General features: G+C 40.2%; 1 protein-coding gene across 3 annotated transcripts in view; it reads left to right on the forward strand.

The window, feature by feature from the left end:
* Nucleotides 1-12505, forward strand: part of LOC137887269 (CUB and sushi domain-containing protein 1-like) — a 361990-nt gene that overhangs the window by 278175 nt on the left and 71310 nt on the right. For all 3 annotated transcript variants that reach the window (XM_068730105.1, XM_068730106.1, XM_068730107.1), the window contains 8 exons: nt 1049-1243; nt 7227-7343; nt 7471-7584; nt 9197-9292; nt 9463-9666; nt 10030-10154; nt 10251-10347; nt 11280-11384. In XM_068730105.1, coding sequence (XP_068586206.1) covers nt 1049-1243; nt 7227-7343; nt 7471-7584; nt 9197-9292; nt 9463-9666; nt 10030-10154; nt 10251-10347; nt 11280-11384 — 1053 coding nt within the window. The remainder of the gene's footprint in view (nt 1-1048; nt 1244-7226; nt 7344-7470; nt 7585-9196; nt 9293-9462; nt 9667-10029; nt 10155-10250; nt 10348-11279; nt 11385-12505) is intronic.

A 12505-nucleotide genomic window follows, 5' to 3' on the forward strand; every position in this document is an offset into this window, starting at 1 on the left:
ATTCTGTCTAAGAATGACTAGATAACATTTTAAAGTGCCTACTCTATTAATTTCACACTTGCTTTACATCAGAAGTGTTTCGCAGTTGAAAGGGCATGCTCTTGCATGTCAGCCCACGAGTCGTTTACTTTCACAGATTGTGACTCATCCTGGTTTTACAGATGTTGCTTGACTGGGAGTGATTTAACAGCTCTAGTCAATATGGAGCTGATGATTAGTTGTTTGACTGAGTAGAGACTAGATCTGCTCTGTCAAATTTTATAAAGTATATTTTTCTCTTGTTTCTCAAGCTCCATTTATCTCTAATTAAAAAAAGATTATCTCCCTTTCTGTTGTCTGTCTCCTCACGCTACCTCACACCTTTGTACTTTTGTCATTAATTCACTACCTTTCATCTGCCATCTCTCTAATTAAAATACAACCTTAATCATCTCCCTGTTTCACTTCCATCTTGCCCTCCACCTCTCTTTCTCTCTCTCTCTTTCCCCCTCTCTCTTTTTCTCTCTCTGTCTCTGACTGTCGGTTTCCCTCTGTCAAGCCCAATATCTCATTCTCATTGGGCAATCACAATAAAGCAAACAAGTTGGCCCTACGCCACATCATAAAGACTCTAGACAGTTCTGAGTTTTCTTGACTCCACAATTAGTTAATAGGGAATATTCAATGCCACCTACAGTATATTAGGGTTCAACAAATAGCCTGTCGACTAAATTTGGCCCAAAATTTCCACCAATAGTTTTAACCCTGAATGGAATCTGAAAATGTACTTTATTTGGCTGCATAAACAATTTAGACATAATTTAGAAATGTACAGCTATAACTATTTAAGTTGTATTAAAAATGACATGAATTTGCCATCAATACCGACATGTGGAGAGAAAATTGTTACACTGGCTTTTTCCTGCACCACATAGGAGAATGTGATGCAGTGCCTGGTGTTGATATGAGATCTAATGATCTTACCAGATCATTTTAAATTTTTTTGTTATACCAAATTAGTTGGGCCTTGTGTTTTTCCAGTAACACAATTTCTCTCCTTTCGCCACAGAAAAACCGAGAGAAGCCTGTTTTGACCCTGGTAACATTATGAATGCCAGTCGCACAGGCTATGACTATAAACTGGGATCTCAGGTCTCCTACAACTGTCACCATGGCTACACAACAGTGGGCGGGGATACCATCACCTGTGTCATGGGGAATGATGGGAAGCCGGTTTGGGACAGGGCTCTGCCATCATGTAAAGGTAGGAGAAACGCATCAAGAACTGCATCCTTACAAACACCAAGATGATGGAAAGCTTATGTTGAACTATTAAAAAACAACCTGCTGGTGCCGGTTTATTAGGCACACCTGTACAATTGAATGCAATCCATTACAACTGTTCTGCTATAAAGAGTACTTTTACGATGCCTATAATGTTCAGTTTTTGTTATGGTGTGTGTGTGTGTGTGTGTGTGTGTGTGTGTGTGTGTGTGTGCGTGCGTGCGTGCGTGCGTGCGTGCGTGCGTGCGTGCGTGCGTGCGTGCGTGTGTGTACATCTGAGACAGAGAGTCTGTCAGGGATTGGAAGACTGAACTGTCTAATTGATTGACAGCTCAGAGAGCCAAGGAAGTGACACCTGCCAAACTGTCATTCAGAGTGTATATGTTATTGTGTGTGTGTCTGTCTGTCTGTCTGTCTGTGTGTGTGTGTGTGTGTGTGTGTGTGTGTGTGTGTGTGTGTGTGTGTGTGTGTGTGTGTGTGTGTGTGTGTGTGTGTGTGTGTGCGCGTGTGTGCTCGTGCGCGTGTGTGTGCGCGCGCGCACGCGCGCGATCTCTAAAGTGACAGAGACCTGGCCTGGTGCCATATAGGTAAAATATTCAAATAAGCCACAGAGAGCAAGGTTGCAGGACTAGGAAGGAATTTTAAAATGAGCACAAAAGACACACACATACACACTCACAGACAGACAATGCACACTTACTTATACCTCTTAACACTTTGAAAAAGGCTCCTCTGAAAGCTCTGTTTAAAATTGTCTGAGAGACAGTGAAGAGGGGGGTTGGGGGGTGGGAGAGAATAATGATGAGATAATTGCACTCGGAGAAGCTATTTGAGAACAGCAACGAATAACAGACAGACTGTACAGATTATACTCCTACTTATCAACCTAAGATGTATTACACTTACTTACCCAACCTCAAATCTGGAAATGTATCTGTGGTACTTACTGGTACAGCTGTGATTTTGAACCTGAAGATGCAATAATCTGTTTTTTCAGATTCCTTTCAAAGAAAATAACTTTACACTTTCTTTTTTTTTTACCTATTTGAGGTAATCTTACTTGTTTTATTAATGGACAAGAACACATATTGGTATTGTGTGGTGTTGCCATCCAATCAGCCCGCTAGTTAGTCCATCAGTCATTTTTATATTCACATTTTTTAAGAGATGTGTGTTGTACATTAGAATTCAACAGTATTAGCCCTTTTCTTCAATGGAGCTGTTTCCTCACAGTGAGACAGACCTGGTTCCTGGCCCAGGCCCTTCCCAGATACATGAATTGATCTGCCGAGTTTGCCGTCACCTACAGTTCACATATACAAAGCAGAACAATTTAACTAAATCCAGTCCTACCCAGTAATACTTCTGCCGCTCATTTTGCATGTTGAATTTTCTCACCACACAGCTAGGGAAGTTTCTCTGTGTGTCTGTCGGTCTCTCTGTCTTTGGGCAGCTCCTGGGGCTTTTAGACCAAACTCATTAGAAGGGGTGAGACCTCTTTAAATAATACATCTCCACTTACACTCCCTCAGTCTCCTTTCTCTCTTCTTCCCTTTCAAACCTCCTTCTCTCCTTTTCTCTGAAATGTTTCTCCTCTCTCTCTCTCTCTCTCTCTCTCTCTCTCTCTCTCTCTCTCTCTGTCTCTCTCTCTCTCTCTCTCTCTCTCTCTTCTCGTTGTTTTCCATCCTCTCTTTCTCTCTTATTCCAGCTTCCTCCCACCTCCTCTGTCTGTCTCTGATTTACTCTATATTTTTTCTCTCATCATTTGTCTCTCTCTTTCTCTCTCTCTCTCTCTCTCTCTCTCTCTCTCTCTCTCCCTCTCTCTCTCACACACACACACACACACACACACACACACACCCCTCCCATCTTAAACCGCTCTTTTATTGGTTTCCATGGTAACTAAGAGCTGGTGCGAGAAAGAAGGAATTCTCCATGACTGTTGATAGGGTTGTGTGTGTGTGTGTGTGTGTGTGTGTGTGTGTGTGTGTGTGTGTGTGTGTGTGTGTGTGTGTGTGTGTGTGTGTGTATGCGCGCGCGTGTAAAAGAGAGTGAGAGAGACACAGAGGCAAAATGAGATGGAGAGACATAGCTATTATAGAGTGCCGCCTAGAGGTTAACACACGTAAACATACTAACACACAAATCTACTCTCTGAAAAGTCACTGTAACTGTTCTCAGGACTGCAAATCAACGTTAAAAGTTTAGGACATTTTTGAAATCTTTTCCTTCACTCTCATTACCACCCCAAAGCATTGCTGTGTGTGTCTGTGTGTGTGTTTGTGCATTTTTGTGAGACACAGACAGCGAGAGGTACATGTGTGTTCTTGTGTATGTTTGGGGATGATCAAAGCACATGGATGTGTGAGAGAAAGAGAGTGACTTGCATGGCATTTTTTGCATTTATTTGTGTGTCAGAGGGTATAAGTGATCAAAACACGTGTGTGACGGCTTTTGATTAGACTGACACCTGAGCCTAGAGCAGCACTACTGGGGATTGTGGGTAGATCAAGACAAGACCTCTGGACCTGAGGGTTTGAATGAAGCAGCACAGCAACAATTGATCCCCAAAAATATCAATCGATATCAAGAGGCGTGGAATGAAAGAGGGTGATTACTCTGATGCTTAAAGAAACAAAAGGAATGCAGGAAGGTATAGGAGATCAGAGGAGAAGGACGAGTTGGTGTGTGAATGCAACAACTGTCTAGCAAAGGAGTAGAAACCAAACCAAGTTTTGCTGTATTTTTTATTCTAGGCATGTAAATCAGTTTTACTGAGCAAGCCAGAGCCAGGAATATGGGCCCAGTCTTACTGTCCACACTCACGGTCTCATAGGCTTTGACTTGTGTTCCTTATAAGTCTGCATGGGCTCAAGGCTGTCCCACTGTGAAATCGGAAAGTGCTTGAGGGTTCTTCGGTTCTCTTTTTGAGCCCTTTATGCACAGTTTCCACTGAAATGACTTTGCTAGAGAGAATTACCCTGAAGGGGTGTACAAAAAACACTGAAGAAGCTGGACAAACGTGAACATGTTCATAGCACCAATTCACTTTTTTAAAACATTTACTTAAGTATGACATGATCATGACAAATTGTTTTTATCTGTTTTGATCAAGCATTGCTAGGCTATTATTACATATTTTAAATGAGCAACAATCAATCTCAAAATCACACCCTCGCTTCTGCGTGGCCACAGACAGGCCTACTTAACCTAGGCAACATATAAATTCACAAAGTGCTGTCCCATTTCTCACACAGCATTTTTAACCTCTGCAACCTCATGCTCTCACATTTTCACTGAGCACAGGGGTCATGATAATGAAAATCTGTTAGGGATCACAGCTGATAGCATGGGTGGACATTGGGACTGGGCCACAGAAGTATGCGCAAACTATCAACCAAAACAAGACAAGAAGAGGTGAGAAAAGAAGCAATAAGAATGCACCGTGTGTGTGTGTGTGTGTGTGTGTGTGTGTGTGTGTGTGTTGATGACATTGACAGATTTGCTTGTTACTGATGTTTCCTACACATACACAGCACACACATTCACAGACACTATTACACTAATTTCATCGACCTCTGGCCTTACCTGCAGTATAAATGTACACACGCCCACGTGGTTTTCACACAAACGGTTTGTAACTCTCTTGGGGGTGCTGAAGATGGATCAAGCTAGTGTTAGGTTTACTTCTTGTGGGTCATGCAATGGTAGTAGGGATTAATAGGCTTTTTGAAATTGCAGTATGCTGATACTGGAGATCCCACATTGTGCACTTGCTCAGCAGCACATAAATTAATTCACTAAAGTTTTATATTGCTACTCTGGAGAGGGTGCAGCAGAGCTGCCATCTCAATTATATGATACAAGCCATCATGTAACAGCAATTTTCTGGATTTTTTTTCAAGTTTTAAATCTGATATTTAGTTACCAAATACTGCTGTTGCATATTAGCTACTGCTCCATAGTACCACAGTATGTCTTGATTTCAGGTAAATGAATGTGTCCTTTTCCCCAGATACTTTGTCTGCCCTCAGTCACTGAAAGGCATCACTACTTTTTAAAGATATTTCCATTAATTTCACATATATAATATAAGGTTACAATTGGAGCTAGCCTATTTAGATACTCAACTAGATCTTTGGTTATTCTTTTGTTATTTAGAGAGACAGTCATATTTAAAAGAGACAGCAGCAAGATGATAGGCTAACGATGTAATTGTGTCGCTGTGCTATTGGATAGAAGAGACCAGCTGATCAGAACAGCTGATATCAACTTATGCAATAGCTTCATATGGATGCACACACACTCACACACAGATCAAAAGCACTATATTTCTACATTATATAACAAAGCCTTGGAGCCTCAAGAGTCCAAGTGATATTTAGGGACAACATGAATTTTCTGCTAAACTAAACAACTTTTGAGCCAAATGCAGCCAGTTGGATTTTTTTAAAAGTACATAAAAATAACAGATTAGAGTAGTGATACGCTTGTCAGCTTTGAGTGCAATGGGCAGTGCTCCCAGCAGCAGGAAGGAAAAAAATGAAAGAAGAGGCACACGGTTAAAATGTGAAAGCCTCATTTCAACATAATTTCTATAAATACTGGAAGCAACAAAGGGGATGAAGCTGTTTGGGCTGCCAGAAGTGTTGCACGTTTTGTTACCTTAGTTTGACAGCAGTTACAGTGTAGGCTAGTCCATAAATATTCATTTATTGACATTCTTGTATTTGTATTTTGCTAGATTTAAGTGAAACAATGACAATGATGTTAAAGTGCTGACCTTCAGCTTTAAGCGTATTTAAAGGTGTTGAGATCTATTTCACTTTCTCCACTCAGGTATATCCTACCGGTCAGGGAATCACATGCAAAATGTGTATATGGTGATTTAAAATGTAACTCTTCTTCATTCTTTAAAGTTGTACAAAATGTTTTGCTGCCTAAAGTTTTAAGTTTAGAAATTGCTGCAATCCCTATAACGTTAATCTGATGTGAATGTAAACACCCTCAAATATAAACTGAATCTCAGCACTTAAACTTCATAGTCATTATTTCATTACAAAGTCAATATGCTGAAGTACTTTCTGTATATGTCCATTCTCTCTCTATCATTTCACACTATACAGGGTTGGGATGGGTTTCCCAGCATGCACTGGGCAAGAGGTAGTACACCTCCTGGACAGGTTGCCACTCTCTCATGGGGCTAACACATGTCAATGGACTTTTTTTTCAGTTTTCCAATTCATCATTGATTTTGTTTTCCTGTGAAATTAAGACTAGACACTACGTGCAAAAAAAACCTAATCAATTTGTGCTTGCAGTTCGTGAAGCTGTATTTGTATCATTCTGATACAAAACCACTTGATTGGATATCTCAAAAATAATTATTTAATAGTAATTATTGACAAACATTCCCTAAAACATTGATAAGATACTTTGTTAGTACTGTTACTCACTGTTATGAGTTGTATTGCTATGTAATGTGTCTGAACATCTTTAAGTTGCTGTGTTTACGCTTTGTGTGCTGAGATTTCTATAGAATATATTGTGGGTTAATTAAGTTCTCTCTCTTCCCATTGAAACCTTCTATAATTACAGCTGCACAAAGTTGTGCGCTATTTATTTGTGTGAATTATTTCTCACATATGGCTCTGGCAAATATCTGAACATGAAGTGCAGGAGTTCTGCATGTATATAATCCTGCCATTTACACAGTCCATCCCAAATTGCATGAGCATAAAGAAGAGAGGGTTGAATTCACAGAAGATGCTCCTTGGTAAACAGGCAGAGTGCATTTCCAGACTGGTCAATCTGTTTGATGAATGACATGCATGTCATTACACACAGAGTGTGTCTGAAGTTGCAAAAGGGTTTGGTCTCTCTTTTTGGAAAATATGCACTGTTCAGAACAAGTAAACAGTACCTACAAATAATGATATTCCCTTTTCTCTGTCTTTCTGTAGCTCCATGCGGAGGACAGTATGGTGGATCGGAAGGAGTTGTTTTGTCTCCAAACTATCCTCTAAACTACACTACAAGACAAACCTGCTCCTACTACATCACTGTGTCCACACAGTTTGGTAAATTCATAAATGATCACACCATACATTCTTACAATGGATTGTAATGGATGGATGGTAATTGAATCACCAACACAAAAACTAATTTAAATATTTTTTTGTCTTCTTCCCTCTTCATCTTCTTCAGTGGTATTTGGTCAGTTTGCTGTTTTCCAGACAGCAATGAATGACTCTGTGGAGCTGTTTGATGGAGCCAATGAGAATGCTCGATTGCTCAGCTCCCTGGCTGGGTCACATTCAGGTGAGTCTCCTATTTGCTGATTTTTGTGTCAAACACAGCTGAAAGAATGCTATTAGGTCACACTGCCATAAAGGTAATTCTTTATTTATGTGGGGTAGAATAATACTATATTTTTTAAAAGCTGCTATTCAGTTGTAATGTTGTAACAGTTTTTTCGCTTTTTACTTTTTTGTGCTCCTTAGCACATCTTTGAAAGAGAAAAATAATAAAATTGTTAGTAAGAAAGCAGCACTTGGGGGCTGTATAACACAGCACCAGTGGTCGTTATCACAATTTATTTGACAGTGATGTATTTGGTGAAAATCCATTATGGGTTATCTTTACAAGAAGAAATCAGCAGTGGAAAGCATCCAACTGGGGCCCTACAATATAGAGTAGCACTGAAAGTCCTTAACACAATCCTCCCTGGGTTTCCTTATCCTCCAAGTTTGAGTGATCTCAGCTTGGCAACATTTTGACTCACTGCACAGCATGAATCAAGATTCAGAGATGAGGCAAAATCTATATAGATGACATAAAGAATGAAATGGGAAGAAATATTGATAACTTAGTTGTTGGCAAAATGTGCTCTCATTACCTCAGAGTTACGTGTTCTTCTGTTGTGTGTCATGACCAGGGGGCATGCTGCAGGGGAATCCCACTGGAATTGACATTTTGTTTCTTTCTGTAGAAATAATGGCTTTCAAAATGTTTTCTTTGTAATATGTAATCAGTTGTGTGCTTGTAGAATTATGAGCTATTGAAAAAGGGCAGCAACTGCCATTACATTTATGGGGTGCGGTAGAGTTTGATGATAAAAACATCAATCAAAAGAGAGGAAAAACATATCTAGATAGATTCCCTAGAGCGTTTCTTTCTATTTTCACACTAAGGTGCACATCTTTCTTTTTTTATGCTCTTTCCTTCATGGAGTGGATCAGTGAGCTTATTTCAACATAACATTAACTAGGAGGATTTGACAGTTTTTGTTTGGCTAAATGTAGCTGCACATTATGCAAATTAGTTCCGTCCATCTACTATCCATCTAAGTTAGTTTAAAGGAAAGAGGCCAGTTCATGTAATGTAGAATGGGTGGCTTATTCCTTAAAGTTAATTTAGGTTGGAAATTCCCCTTTTGGCTAAAACTGGCAGCAAAGAATGAAACACATCAGGCTTTACGAAATAATGTTAGCCGCATCATTACCCTATCACACACGCGCACATACACGCGCGTACACACAGGCAAACAGCTTTGTAGCACATTGTTCCAGCTAACTGACTGATTATCCTGACACACACACATATTAACACACATACACCCACACCAAATTTACACATACACACACATCCCGACACAGCTAATGATAGTTCTAAATGTCAGCCACACCAGACCATGTTTTTTTCTCATTTCTCATTGTTACTTTGTTTGTTTGTGTACGGGTGTGTGCATATACATCTCTGTGTGTATGAGCCTGTGAGGTGGTGTGTGTGTCTTTTTTCTTGCATTCTTATTCTTGTAAGGACCACATTTTACCAGAGAAAGGGGAGAAACCTCTACTTGAATGTAAAGCAGTACTGTTTAATTTATGGTTTTGACTGTTCGTGAAATTTTGTGTTTAATTGTTTGTCCCAGGAGAGACATTGCCATTGGCAACTTCCAATCAGATCATGCTGCGATTCAATGCTAAGAGTGGCCAATCAGCTAGAGGCTTTCACTTCGTCTACCAAGGTAACTCTCAATCTGTTTGTCTTGTTCTCTCACATACATACACTCACACACAGTAAGTTGAGTTGAATTCAACTTCAACGTGAAAGTGAAAGTCTCTCTACTGATAACTGTATTTCTAATGTGCATCCTCTTCTTCTTCTCATTTTATTTAATTACCATCATCATTGTAGCTGTGCCTCGCACCAGTGACAGTCAGTGCAGTTCAGTGCCAGAGCCTCGGTACGGCAGGCGGATCGGTTCAGAGTTCTCAGCTGGCTCTGTGGTCCGGTTCGAGTGCAGTCCTGGGTATCTACTGAAAGGATCCAGTGCTATCTGGTGCCAGGCCGTGCCAGGTGCCCTCGCTCAGTGGAATTCAACAACACCAACCTGTATAGGTAAGGCTGACTGAGCCTAAAATTAATATAGCATGTACCAACATATAAAGTAAGAAATCAGTTCTTTCTGTGAATCATCCAATACTGAGATTTTGACATGGATTCTAACAAACTAAATGTATGCCTGTGTGAAATCTCTCTCTGCTGAGAGCAGGCCTTTTGCAAACAGCTTCAACTGTCACCTCAGTTTACACTATAAATAATGTTTATCATATTTTCCCTCTTTGGCTCCCTGTTGTGGTAATTTTGAACACCATATTGTCCCAGGGTATGCAGAGCAATATTCTAACAACCTGTCTTATCTGTTAGCTGTTTAGTTAATACACTTTGCCAATACATTCATATTTTATGTCTCCATTCTAGTTCCCTGCAGTGGCAATTTGACTGAACGACGCGGTACAATATTGTCTCCTGGCTATCCTGAACCCTACCCAAACAGTCTCAACTGTCTGTGGAGGATCCATGTCAGTGAAGGGGCTGGGATACAGGTACAGATATTTATACACTTGTAAATAAATATGGAATATAGAAGACGCACATAAACTCAGAGTTTGTTATGTTCATTTATTTTCATTGTTATTTAGATCCAAGTGATGACGTTTGCTACTGAGCACAACTGGGACTCTCTGGAGATCTACGATGGAGGAGACATGACAGCTCCTAAATTAGGGTCATTTTCTGGTATGACGATATGCTCAAACACACACACACACACACACACACACACAAACTTGTGCACAGAAACTCATGCACAGAAACACCCCAGAGATCTCTGATGGATGAGATATGACAACTCCTAATCTATAGATACACACACACGCACACGTATAGATTGACAGACACACACACACAAGATCTATGATGAATAAGATATGACAGTCTTAAACTATAGATACACACACATACAGTATACACTGGAGATGTATGATGGATGAGTTGTAAAACCAAAAAAAACATGATATATATCTTAAATATATAATAAATGTCAGAAAAGACTTAGAATTCATCCAATTTCCAGGTAGTCAGTAAAATGAAGAGAAAAAAGGAGGAAGGGAGGGAAGGGAAGAGTTTCACTGCGAGGGTGAGTGATGGATGGAAGAAAATAGCAGAGGAAGAAGACAGGGAGGGATAAAGAATGATCTAACCTTTTACAATTTCCCAGCGGAGTTTCCCCTGTGACCTGCCCCAAGCACATACTTGTCACACACCTATCACACATAAAACATGCTGCCCATAGGGCAACACACACACACACACCTACACAAGTTACTGTGCCCTTCTCAAGAAAGCACACCGGGGAGCTGCCCACTATAACCACAGTGATCTGGGGTTGGCCTCTGAGCAGCTTCACTGGGACAGATGAGGGTTGCTTCACATAAGGACACCAAAATGCTGGCTGTCCATGGAGGGCCAGGGGTCATTCACCTTCTCTACACATCATTTTCCTGCTGGTCTTGGGATTTAAACAATACTTATGGTCAAAATATTTTTTGTTGAAAAAGCATCAGCATCTATTTTTACAGAATTTCTCCATTTATTCCCATTGTTGTGTCACACAAATGTGTATGCTATGTTTTTATATTCAGTCTTATGTTTATCTCTGTCTTTTACAGGAACAACTGCTCCTGCCCTACTCAACTCAACGTCCAATCAGCTCCTCCTGCACTTTCAGAGTGACATCAGTGTGGTGGCAGCAGGTTTTCACCTAGAATACAAGAGTAAGTTAAAGCTTAGATTTGTAGAAAGACAGATAGACAGACAGATAGATATAAATGGTAGATTGATTTTATTTATTTTGTAAGTGTATGCTGCTGAGGAGGAACAACTAAGTAGTGAATACTGGGTGCCTTCTCTCCAGAATCCACAAATGCTCACAAACCCGCTGACACACTTGAGCACAAACACACATCGCTGCAGCCCAAACTTCGACATGAAATAACACGAGTCAGTGACCTGAACTGGTACTGCCGAAAGCATACACACACTGACTCAAAATTGGAGCACACACACAGAACACATACCTAGAGTGAAACACATAGACTCAGACACGTACATACACATACACAAGTGCTTTTGCTTGTGTCATACATGCACATAAGTTAAAAAAAAAGACACATACACACACAAATGTGTAGACAGACAAAGGTATAGACATGGATATTAACATCATGCATTTCTACACATACACACCTGTCAGGGCATGGTTGTGCTTTTCAGTCCTTTGTAGTTGTTTTAGCTTAGAATCACTTCTAGATCAATGAACATGTCCCCTTTTGTGAGTATGAGAGCATTAGTGTGTGTGTTTGCACACACATTTCTTTGTGTGTATTGGTAGGTGCAGAGTGTGTGTGTGTGTGTGTGTGTGTGTGTGTGTGTGTGTGTATGTGTGTGTGTGTGTAGGTGAGTGCACATATCAACACGCATTCACTAATAATGAGAGCCTGGAAGAAAGTTCATAATTTCTATTTCATTGCGATCACTCTCATCTTTTAACTGAGGCTTTTATTACTGGATGTGACTGATCCTTTTGTGACACTTGCGTTTGAACTTTATGATATCCTAAATAATCATCAGATGAAAATGGTACTCCTCGTGGGTCAAGCCCATAGACTGTATATATGAAATGGACATAGTCACGGTGATGTCACTCACTGGTCTGTGGACTGCCGTTATGAAGCCTCGAGTTCATTATTTTGTCCGTTGCCGTCTTGGCTTTGTGCAACTAGAAGTGACTCAAGAAGGTCAAGCTAAATTAAACCTAACACTGAATAAGGCATTTTTAAGCGACCAAAACAGTTACAGTGAACTTTATTTAACTAAAAACACACTGAGAAAGGTT

This window comes from Cebidichthys violaceus, unplaced genomic scaffold, assembly GCF_023349555.1.
Source record: "Cebidichthys violaceus isolate CVI_PGR_0920_01 unplaced genomic scaffold, fCebVio1.0.p SCAF_5, whole genome shotgun sequence".
Lineage (NCBI taxonomy): Eukaryota > Metazoa > Chordata > Actinopteri > Perciformes > Stichaeidae > Cebidichthys > Cebidichthys violaceus.